Below are 12,281 nucleotides of genomic sequence, written 5' to 3' on the forward strand. Positions count from 1 at the left end.
AGTGCCCCTTGTCCTGTCACTACAGACTCTGGTAAAAAGTCTCTCTCCGTCTTATATACTGAAAGGCTGCAATGAGGTCTCTCTGGAGCCTTCTCTTCTCCAGGCTGAACAACCCCAACTCTCTCAGCCTTTCTTCATAGGAGAGGCCTTCATAGGAACTTTCTTCATAGTTCCATCCCTCTGATCATTTTTGTGGACCCGCTCCAACAGGTCCATGTCTTTCCTGTGCTGAGGGCTCCAGAGCTGGATGCAGGACTCCAGGTGGGGTCTCACCAGAGCAGAGCAGAGGGGCAGAGTCACCTTCCTCGACCTGCTGGCCACCCTTCCTTTGATGCAGCCCAGCACTGTCCTCAGAAGATTTCCTCTGTCTATTTCTGTTTGCAAATGGCAGTTCCAGGAATAAGCAGAGGGGTGGTGATGGCAGCTAAGAAACAGGAGGGTGGATCAGCTGGGGCAGGAAGGAGGCAGTGAAGCAGAGAGGCGGACACTGTGAGAGGAGTTTTCTCAGGCCCCCCACTTCCAGCCCTGATGCGTGGTAACAGCCTGAGCAGAGATGGGCCAAAACCCCTTCATGATCTTCAGCCCTTTTGCAAGCAGGACCTAAACAGGGGCTGTTCTGTTCTTTCCCACCCAGTCCTGCTCCTGCCTCCTCTTTGCTGTTTCCCGTCTCTTCTTTCCCTGGTGCTGGATGCTGGGAACCACACGAGCCATGCTGGAGTACCTTGCTCTGACAGACCAACAAAAGACTAATCCCTTGTCCTCATGCCTCCCACCTCCCTTCTGCTCTCCTAGCACTGGCATGTACTGTTTAGTTTCCTTCCCAGCAGCTCAGACTCAGCTGTATGCTTCCCAGGTATCAGTTTGGGGGCAAGGGACAAGAGATGCCTAGACACTTCTTGCTCTTTTTTCAGCATCTCTCAAGCTGGAGACCGTAGACATACAAGTGAAAAAGCTGTTAGTGTTATTCGTGCTAGAGTGCTGTGTTACATGGTCCTTTGGAAGAACAGGGATGTTCCTCTGTACGAGAGATGTCCCTGGAAACAGCAATTTATTTTCCTGTCTGGAAAACCAGAATTAGGGTGGCAGCATAGTGTTTTAACACAGAAGAAATGAGGACATTATTGTATATGCTCTTTTGAAAAATAAGCATTGAGGCTAGTTGTTTGAGAAAGGAGGGGAAAACATTTAAGGAATGAGAAAAGCTGATCACCTCACTGACTGTGGGGACAGCACGTGAAAAATAGTGCTGAGTGGAAGAGCTGGTGAATGATCATGGCAGGGGGCAGTTGGTGGGATGCAGAGTCTGCATATGAGAGCAGTATAGGGATGAAGTTTAAACAGAGGTGATCTTGAAAGCGAGGCAGAAAGGAATATGGAAGCACACTAGGCTCCTGTAAGGAACTGTCATGTGAGAAACTAGCAGGTGGGAAAAAGGATTTTGTAGTTAGTCCAGGGCTTGGTTGTATTTTGCATTTCAGATTCAGAGTTTTGTGGTTTAGATTCTAAACATGAATGGATGTGGATATGCATATTTTGAAAAGAGAGAATGTACCCTTCTTATACAGATGGATTTGTGAACTCTCTCCGTCTCCCTACTGCTTGCCATAGTGACATGGGTCCACATTTGCCAAACAAAATTCTCCACAAATTCAGCACCTGCTGTTACCCTAGCTAAGCTGCAAGAGACTGATAGCCTAGCCCTTCACTTCAAGGCTGGTTTGCCTTGGAAAAGAAACTTTTCCCTTTTCTTCTTGTTTAAAACAAGGTATCTCTAAGTTTGCTCAAAAAGTAGCAACGAACTAGTTCTCTTGCTTTAAAGCAGTGCCTGCCATCTCTCTCGCCTATCTTCCAGCAGTATCCTATTTGGATTCTGTTTCCATTAGAAGCACTGTTTAGCATTTACTAAAAGTGGCTGTGAATCTTAATGTTTTTCCCTTCCTTTCTATGCTGGGATCTGATCACAGAATGCAGAGTGTTCGTGTTCCTTGATCTCTGAATAGGCTTCTGCCTTCTCCCTGAAAGCTTCCTTGAATTTACATTTCTACAGCATTCCTCAGTGAGCACACTGTCTGCCTTCAGGTTTTCTCTCGGGATTGTAACAGACCTTCAGGACACAGGTAGCATGGAAAGCAGGAGTTGCCACAAGCTTTTGCTAGGGCCCCAAATGAGGCATTAAGGATAAAGTTTACATACTTGTCATTACATACTGCTCTCTCTGACTCCTTCCCTCCTCCCCACCACCCCCTTTCCCTCTCCTCCGAGTTTTGGCATTTTGGGGCTCAAGTGAAATAGCAGTAAAGAGGTCTTCAAGGTACGAGGAAATACCAGGCTTTTTTTCAGAATTGAAACTGCACCCCAAACTGAGCGTATGGAATAATTTGCTTTAGAAAACCTAATGTATTGTTTGTACAATGTGAAAAAACCATCTTATTGAACAAGAAGAAAACAGATCTGGCTAAAATGATGTCTTGTTCTGTGCTTTGATTCTTCAAGTCCTGACACCGCTGGAAACTGTAATACAAGAAACTATTGACTACACTCGCCAGCGGAAGGTGTTTGACCAGTCCGTCCTGCACAACCAAGCTGTGCACTTCCGCCTGGCCGAGCTGGCAACCGAAGTGGAGCTCCTTCGCTCGCTGCTCTACCGCACCGTTGGTGAGCTCCCACATCTGCCTTCCCAGATGTGCTTCTCTTCATGCAAAGAACGTTGTCAGGCTAAAGGAGCATGGGGAGGTGATTGCCAGAGAGGCAGGCTGTGATCAGTGACTCTGTGTGTATAACTGTGCTTTTTTATTCCTTTTTTTTTTAGCTCTCTATGTGGAAGGCAACGATGTGACAAAATTTGCTTCCATGGCTAAGCTAAAGGCAGGTCGTCTGGCCCGTGAAGTGACTGATAGCTGTCTCCAGTTTTGGGGAGGAATGGGATTCACCAGCGAGGTTCTGGTGAGCAGGTTTTACAGGTAAGCAAGTGAGTGGTGAAAATAGGAAATGGCTTTACTGAAATTTGGCCTCTTAAATGTCCCGCTAAAAGATCACCCACTTGAAAAGGGCACCAGTTCCCAGCCGGTGTGAATGGTATTGTTCCACTGAACAGCATGTCACTGATGTACGTTGTGGATGCAAGGGCATCCACAGTCCCATTGACTTTGGGGTGACGTGTGAGTGAGTGTCAGGATGTAGGCTGACTATTCCTTTGCCAAATCTTGGCTTTGCACTACAACTGTGTAGTTTGAGCTACCCACAGGTTAGCTTGAATGTCAGGTGAAAGAAGTAAACTCCATGTTTTCCCTGATGGTCCTCTGGTACCTGCCAGACAATAGGACAAGGAAAAAAAGGGGAAGCCTACCAACAAGTGATTTTTTTTCTCTTTGCTCTTTGCTCTTTGTTTGCCTGTAGTCTTAATTACAAGAACAGAACTAAAACAAAACAGAAGCTTTCTTCCAAACCCAAGGAAAATCAGCTTTACCTTTTTCCCCAAATAGAAGTGTGAAACTGGAGTTCACCACTAGGCTCCTGCAGTAGTCTTTTCTGATAGCAGTCTCCACCTGATTAGTCACACCAGATACCGTGTGAGACACATGAGAGATCTAGCTGCTTCCAGCAAGTTGTTAGATCATTAAAATGGTACAGAGGCCTTTTTGCAAATTAATTGAAGTCCCTTCAAATTTTACCATATATCTACTTAGAGCAAAATTCTCTCTAAGCAGTTTTCTTGGCAGCTGTTAGGAAAATTCAGGCCCCAGTGTTTCATATTCTGTAGAAGGACCAAAATGGAGCTTGCATTTTCTTGCAGTAACAGATTTCAGTTCAGCCCTTATATATACAATACCTAATCAAAGGTTAGCAAGATCAGTTAGTGGTTCAGTTAGCTGAAAGTTTTGGTAAATGTATCCGTGTAAAGTGAGAGCAGAACACTTAAAAAAAAAATCTGTAAAAAGCTTGTTTCTTTTTAGTAGGTTGAGTTACTTTTTATATTTTTAATAGCATTTTATGAACAAGAATGCCATTGTGGTAGGTCAGAGAGATCCTCAACCTTTTTTGACTTGTGGATTCCTGAAATTTTCTGGTGAAGGTACAGGCTGATGTATGGTGGTGATTTTAAGCCAGCTGTCAATATGATGGTTTTTCTTAGTTATTTTTTTCACAGTCTCTTCATTAGCAGCTAATGGTCCCTGGTGATGCAGATGTTAAAAGGTACCGCAGTAGGCACTCTCAATAAAATGATCCTTGTCTTGAAGCGCTTACTGTCAGTCTAGTAATGTGTACAGATTAATGTGTATGTGCTTTTACATAGCTTTGATTTGTTCAGATGTCCTAGCCCAATATATTATTGCTAACTGTGGGCAGGGCTTTTCTGTGTAAATTCCAGAGTACACCAGCACAGTCACATTTTTCCAGAGAAGAGTATTTCCAGAGTATTTCCTATTGGTATAAACTGTGTCAGCCGGCTAAAGAAACATATCTTTCTGCCTCCAAAACAAACACTGTTATAAATGAGGCTAAACATGGTGTGATATCTGTACTCTAAAATTTTCTGTGAATCAGTAAAATTCCATCATTGCGTAACCGTAAGCTCCAGGAGGGGAGAAGTAGAGTATTACCTAAATAACCATTACAGGTTTAAATCAGAATCTTGTTAATCTGTAACGATAAGCAAAGCAGCAACTTTCCTAAAGCCGTTCTTTTTTGTACAGAAGTCTGAGTAACCATTCACGTCACTGTGATGTTTGTCAAGTAGCGAGCAGCGTAACTGCACAGCATGACATCTACTCATAGCGTACAAAGATCTTTGTAGCATAATCCTTACCAAGTTTCCAAGGAAATGTTAGTCTTTAACACATGTCGGGCTGTTACACCTCAAAGAGCGCACAGCATAGCGCATGGCTAGTGCATGAAGTCTTTGAATTGTAGTTGTTAGTGGTGGTGGGGAGATAATAAACAGACCTGGCACAAAACTGTCTGCCAAGTTACTTCATTCACATCTGTCATTTTAATCATTAGTCTTTTAAACTTTGTAGAACAACTGACTTTTCTAAAGTGCAGTATTCTTTAGAAGGCATAAAGATAGTTGTTTCACCATGTAGGTGCCTATATTGGGCTGATTTTATATATGTAAATGTCTCGTTTTCAGTTGTAGGGATTCTGAGAAGGAGAATGGGCTTGAAAAAAAGTTTTGAGCCCAAATATCAAAGGGTTTAATAGAAAAATACAAGCCAATATAAAAAACAATAAGAGTGGACTTTCCAGACTTTACCCTACTAGCAGGATTCTGGAAAAGGAGAGTGCCAGACTGGAGTTGTGTGTGTTTATTTTTCTCTCCCCTGTATGAAATACCTCAAAGACATCATGACTTAGGAAAAATCAATTATGGGACAAACCCACAATCTATATGAAAACCCCAGGTTGTGAGAGATCAGAGGGAGGAAAACTTTTTGTAGCAAGTATATTGCAATTTTTCAGACTTCATAATGTGAGTTTTAAAAAATTTCAGGTAGTGATCTATGTATTTAATAGCAATGATGTACACTTCAATTGTTGTAAGAAGAACTTGTCTGGTCTTAAAAACGTTTGGTTTTTTTTTAAATTAAGATTGTTTCTAAGTACTAAACACTGTGTCTAACTGCTGCCAGTTCTTACAAGTTTTACTCTTGTAGGGTGTGATGGGGAGAATGCAATAATTTCTTTACTTGCTGCATTGTGAAAGACTCGAGAAAGCAGTAGTGAAAAATATTGATTGACTACTCGTGAAATAGATAAAGTGTAAACAGCATTGCAAATGCACATAGCTGCAGAAGAAAAACAGCTTTCTTTTTTTCCCTCAACTGTCACCTAGGTATTGCAATATGAAGTTTTATTTGTAATTCAGCATAGCTAAAAATCAAACTTCTATATAGTTTTAAGTGGAATTTTTTTGAATAAGTAATGCATTTCCTTCTAAATTATTTTTTTTATTCCTCACGTGTTTAAAAAGTCAGTTGAAATATTTTATTCAGTTTCATTCTTTATTTCTTTTTTATATTCTTTCATTCTTTACAAAACATGTCTAAGCTAGAATGAGTCTAGACAATTGTGGGCTTTTTAGTCAGTCTTTGTCATTATCACAATTTATAGTTGTACCAAACGAAATGAAACCTATCAATTTCTGCTGACAAAACCAATTTGCTTTGAAGTCAGTAGCTAACTGTTGGGACAAGACTTAATAACGATTCCTCAGTCATCTGTGAAAATAAATCTGTAGGTTCAACCTTTTTCTGCAGAGGTTTTGAGGCAGATGCCTGTCTACCACTTTGGCTGACTTTTATGAGTACCTTGAGAGGGGACTTAGGAGACGAAGCACATGACATCTAGCTCTAATACGGCAAATCAAAGTAGGTGACTGTACAGTGATGACTTGAACGCAGAGCTACGCTCCAGAGCAGGCCAAGGTGATGCCCACTCCTGCTCAGCTGTCCCTTCAAAATGCCCCTCAGGGGACACGGGCAGGGCCACGCGAACTGGCAGGCTGGTGGCTGGGCTGTCCCAGCCTGGCCAGAGGGCTGCCGCTGCTGCTGCGGCGGGTGGTAGCAGCTCAAACTTCTCCCTCTGGATCAAAGTCTCCTTTACATGCTGCTTGATTTGGCCAGCCTATAAGCAGTCTAGCTGAGTCTGAAGATGGGAGAAGTCACAAAATATTAAACTTGAGGGTACATCAATATATTTTGTAGAGAAAAATCTTGCCAGTGATACAACTTTAAAATAATAATTGTGAGAAAAAAGGGTAAACGTTTTGTAATCAAGTGCAAGTTGTGCTGAAGGGAAGCAGTGATGCTCTGAGCCACATAAACCTTGGGAAGGATTTTCCAATGGCCTCCTAACCAGGGAAGCAAGGAGCAGCATCTCTGAGGGACCGCTGTCATGAAGCCAGAGCTGGCGTCACCAAAACTCGCTTTCTTCCTGTCTGACCGGTACTGATCACTGCCAGAAGAGGGAAAGAAAATGACTTAGTTTATTTTCTCAGGACTTTAAAGTTATGTGAAGACATCTGCATTGAAGATAGTGCAGCAGGCTCCTCTCAGGTTGTTTGTGAACAGAAAAGGCTTTTTAAGATCCAAACACCGTATGGCTTTCAAGAGGAAAATGTAGTGTAGAGCAGCTCCCTGAGCAGGCACAGCTTCTCGGCTGCAGGTAGTAAATGGTAGTGGGATGCACAACTGCAAAGACCATCACGTTTTATAAGCTTGAGGCTAGAGACAGGTGTAGTGTGCCATTAGCTGTGGCCTTAGCGCCTATTTAGCACGTTACAATGTCAAAAGCTTTACATGCACTCACTACGAGATAGGTACCTGTCCCCGCTTCATGGCTCGTGAAATCCCACGCAAGGGAGAGTCAAACTGGAGCAAGGACCAGCCTGGATTTTCAGGATAACCGGGACCAAAAGGTTCACAGGCAGGGTGATGGACACGGCTTGGCTTGTGCAAAACAAGGGCTGAATGGCGCTCTGGATGCAGAGGGGTCAACACCAGCCAGAAGAGGAATGTTAAACTGAAGGACTGTAGCGGATTATACTAGTCAGGAACACATTCAGGCTGTAAATTAGAGGGTTCCTGATCATAAGAACAACTTTGTTATGTGACAGCCTTCAAATTAGGATAGTCCAAGATTAAAGGGAGCTTGTTTTTTCTCGCTAAAGCAGTGCTTGATACATTTCTGACGGAAGTTACGTGATACGGTACCTATGGAGATGGGAAACTTTGTTTTATGATGCGGGGGGTTCTTTTTGTCCCTTTTGCTACCTAACTAGAAATTACTGATAACCTGGATTGAGTTTGGTGGGTGGGAAGGGTTCCTCACCCTCCCTCATAAATACAGTTTTTTAACTCAGCATTCAAGAAATGAATATTTTTTTAATCCATTAAAAAATGGATTGCTTTTTAACATTTATATCGCTTGATTTAGTTGAGCAGAGTAAGTCTTATCATCTACAATTGATGTTTCAGGTGCATGGAGTTTCCTGAATGAGAGGAAGCTCTTCACAAGGAGTGTTTTATGGGGCCAGAACACAACGGTTAGGATTTATCTCCTGCCTCAGGCAAACTCCCACTCTCTAAGGAAAACAGCATTCAACGAGTGGCTAGAGGTTCGGTGCCTCAAAACGACACCTTTACGTAGCTGTTTGGTGCGTTGCAGGCTGGTTCCTCGCTGTCCTTGATCAGGGTGAAGCCACCAGAGGCCGGTGCTCACCTCGGCGGGGCTGCAGGTACCGCAGGATGTGCTGCTCTGGCATGGGGGCAGCGGCAGGGCGACTGCGGGATCGGAAAGCAAAGCGTTGCTGTGCCAGAACAAAAGCATTCCAGGGATAGCCTACCTAAAGCAATACAATTCTAATATTTTTATATATTGAAGTATTTATATGCTGTATTAATAATGCATTATTGCTGTAATATATCAAACCATAAACTTACAATAAATAGCTGATATACAAGCTTACTTTACTATCTTCCCCAGGTTCCTCACAGAGCTCCTGGCAGGATAGTTAGTCCCGAGGTTTTGTTTTCTTACATTGAAAGCAAGTCTCTTTCCCAGAAGAGGGCTGCTAGATTAACATCATTCAAGTCCTTTGTCATCTCGATCCTCTTAAACTAGGTGAAACCTTCTGTCTTGTCTCTGTGAGGAAGAGATGGGCATTAGTTGCCTGCCTGTAGATTCTGGAGGAAATACTCCTTATCTCACCCATAGAGACAAAAATATTATCACCAGCAATTTTGTAAAGACACACAAACACATGTGAAAGGTGTTTTGGTGTTTTTTAAGATCTATTTATGTAATGGCTATATAATAACCCAACATGTCTGTCACACACCAGCAAAGCCAGATCTTACCACTGCCTATTTATAACTTCATATAAACAAGCCACATGTGTCCAGGATTCCTGCTGCAAATGGAGGGCTTTAATCGGCATCACAGAGGAGTTCTGAGGATTAATTACTTACTGTTGCTACAGTGCTGTGAAGATGCAAGAGGCTAAGCATTGGCAGGGGCTTTCTGCAGCTTGAAAAAGCAGATGGCACCGCAGCACGAAGAACAAGTAACCTACAATTCTTCCAGCTCTGCTGCCTTCCACAAGGCCCATAGGAAGGTGGGGAATCTCCAGGTGGTTGAATTAAGTAGAGGTAGTTTAGCAGAACTGTTTTAGTGTTTTGGGGTTTTTTCTTTTCCCCAAGGAGAAAAGAAATTTGTGAAGAAGGTTGCTTAAGGCTGCAGTAGTTTGCAATCGGGCTAGCACAGGGAACTTAGGCAATACTGTTAGGGATGACTCAGTGATATTAATGGCAGTTTTTAAATGAGTGCGATTAGAAATATCAAAAGTAAATAAGCTTGGAGCAGCCATTCATTTTTAAAGCAGAGAAGCTTTATATACTATATAATACTATACTATAATACTATATAATACTAACACGGATTATGCCAGATCTCACATAGCCATTAGGGAGACCAGGATGCTCGTTGGTTAGAAAACTTGAATGAAAACATACCTTCTCCGTGCAGTTCTCCAACACCTCATGTACTGATTGACTAATACTCTTTTTACCACACAGTTAAGCAAAGTTAAGTGCTGCAACACTTTTTGCTGCTGGCCCTCCAAAAGCTCCTTCCTCTCCTAAAATTCAACTGCAGGCTTAGGCACCTTCAGCTTTGGCAAAGGAACAGCAGGGGTGTTGCGGGCAGCGTTGCAGACCATCTCACCAGGAAGAAGCAGTGGATGAGGTGTTCTGCAGACAACTGGTGTTAGGGTGTAACGTGTAGGTCACTTGCACAGGCAGTCCAGCAGAAAACCCTGGGAAGAGCCTGTGATGCTTTATATGCCAGTCCAAAGTGATCAGACCTAAACAGAAGTCTGTATGGAGTTCAGCTGCAGGAGGTCTGGCTGGGCTTAAGCATGGGCAGTTGTATGTTAGGAGATGTTTTAACTTATTTCAAGATGAAAATACAGTGTTATACCAAGTTAAAGTTATTTTTGAAAGACTCTGAAAATTGGACGTGCCAAATTATATCTTAAGCCTTTTGATTTTGAATTAGCAACAGTACGCAAAAGGGTATTTATGGTGCTGACAACACATTTGTCCACACCATGTATGTACTTCTGTAACAAGGGGTTTCAATGTAATAAAAGCAGCTCCATAATAAATGCATAGAATAAATGGGTATGTACAGTTCTGTACTTGTTCCATCAGTATAGCATGCAAATGTTTAAATCTACTCTTTATTTCTACAGAGACTTGAGATTAATATCAATAGGAGCTGGTACAGATGAAACCATGCTTTCTATCATATGCAAATACATGGAAACACTTCCAAGCAAGTGATGCATCTCCACTCTTCCTTGAAAATTAAGCAAGCAAGAGCATGGTAACATGAAGGTAACAGCCAGTACATGATGTTTCAAGGGTAACGTAAGTAGAAGACGTAACAGTAATTTTGCCAATGAACTGCTTATCAGGGTCTTTGACCATTATTATTCTACGTGTTCTCCAATATCCAATTTCTGTTGATACAAAGCAGTCTGAAAGCACATGGCCTCCTGCAAATTTTTTTCCCTTTTTTCAGTGGGTTACTTTTTTGGGGGGTCTAGTGATCCACACTAAACACCCGGAAAAAATGTCTTCTTTAATCAAGGTGTATCTACATTTTAGAGCATCTAAGCCACCAATTAAGAAACATAACTTCCATATGGATACAGCTATGATTTCACTAGTAGCCTAATCTAATTTCAGTGTAACTTTGCTTTCAAGATCAATAATCAAGGCACAAATGATTCCCTTCCATACTCAAATACTGGAACAGTGATTTTGCTCTCAATTACAAGTACCTTCCCTATCTTTCAATTTCAGCAGGAAATCACCAAAATGAGCTCTGTCATCTTTGCCAAGTTCACATCGACTTGTACTACACTCTTGTCATGGATGTTTGGTGGTGGGAGTGGGGGCTGATTTTTATTTGTAGAATTCTACAAACTGTTTAATTGTATCTGAAGCTTTTGGAGGCCTGAACTTCAGCAGTAAGGTATCACATTTTGTGTGTCATTATTAAAGAAAAAGATTAAAAAAAACATGTTAATATGAAAATTGTGTGTTATTACTTAAATGAGATGGTACAATTTATGTTATATGCCACACTCATCTTAAACTAGAAGCGTATACTAAGTATTTTCAAAATTACTGATTTGTTACACAAAAAGTCTCACTGAAATATACATCTGCTATGATAAGCATAAATTCTTAATTTGATCTTCTTTAAATCTTATTCTTTATGTTTACTTGCATATCAGCCATACCTTCAAAACCAACACCAGCAACTCTTCCTAAAGCAGCCATTTAGGTCAGAAGAGACAACCTGCCTTATTGCAAAAAAAACCTTCAGTGGACTTTTCCTTGTAACCAACTGGATGTGTTAAGCATTTTCTAAAGAATCTCCATGATACTGTAATGTTAATGGCTTGGTAGTTAAAAGATGTATTTTCTTCCACCTGGAAATAATCTGTATGGTTGCTAGGTAGAGTATAAGTTACCTTAAATTGAGAAACACAATATATAAGTATTGTGTAAAAATTATGTACCAGATTTCAAAACCAAGAATAAACATAAGTGCAGTATTCCTATGCAACTGTTATTAACTGCAACTTTGTAAAACTACAATTAAATGCTACCAGTATTCGTCTGTCATATCCACTGCATAGTGTATTCTAATTCTACAAGATCACACTATAGCATCGTGAAATCTTGCTAACTATTTGTGAATCTTAAGGACTGTCAGAGTAATACTTTTCTACCAGAAAATTGCCAGTAAAGTACAGACGCTGAGGAAACTAAGGCTGCAGTGCATGGTTTCTACCAATTGCCATTCCCCTTCCCAAGTGAAAGACTCTCAAAGCAGTTTCACCTTTATATAAGTCACCTTAACCATTCTAAGCAAACTTCCAGGATTTCAGTTCAGATTTTAAACTGAAAATTGACCTTTTACTGGAAGTGAAGAAAGGGAAATGTGCTACATTCTGTACTTGCTCCAAAAGTAAAATAACATAAAAACATACAGAAATATGTCACAGTTTTGACTATGTAACTTCCAGTTACCTTTCAGTTCAGAAAGTTCGTGTTAAAAGAGCCCAATGGAGTAGCGTTTTAGCACTTAATTAAAAAAGCCCTTATGTGTTTTCTAATAGAGATGTAGAAAGTTGTTTGGAGGCATCATATATTCCTTGTGCTTAAGCCTTCTCCCCATTTGTGAAAAAATTCACAACCCTCCTT

The 12,281-nt window shown here is 41.3% G+C and overlaps 1 protein-coding gene across 2 annotated transcripts in view; it reads left to right on the forward strand.

Moving 5' to 3' along the window:
* Positions 1 to 12,136, forward strand: part of LOC142405425 (putative acyl-CoA dehydrogenase 6) — a 94,658-nt gene extending 82,522 nt beyond the window's left edge. The window contains exons 7-10 of one of the 2 annotated variants that reach the window (XR_012774175.1): positions 2,494 to 2,655; positions 2,810 to 2,960; positions 10,253 to 10,397; positions 10,869 to 12,136. Coding sequence is in view for 1 of the 2 variants with exons in the window: in XM_075492831.1 (XP_075348946.1) it covers positions 2,494 to 2,655; positions 2,810 to 2,960; positions 10,253 to 10,343 (404 nt within the window). In the remaining variant the exon portion in view is untranslated. Of the gene's footprint in view, positions 1 to 2,493; positions 2,656 to 2,809; positions 2,961 to 10,252 lie in introns of both variants that reach the window. The other variant, XM_075492831.1, reaches the window with a different exon arrangement.
* The last annotated feature ends 145 nt before the right edge of the window (positions 12,137 to 12,281 follow it).

Source organism: Mycteria americana, chromosome 2 (assembly GCF_035582795.1).
Source record: "Mycteria americana isolate JAX WOST 10 ecotype Jacksonville Zoo and Gardens chromosome 2, USCA_MyAme_1.0, whole genome shotgun sequence".
NCBI lineage: Eukaryota > Metazoa > Chordata > Aves > Ciconiiformes > Ciconiidae > Mycteria > Mycteria americana.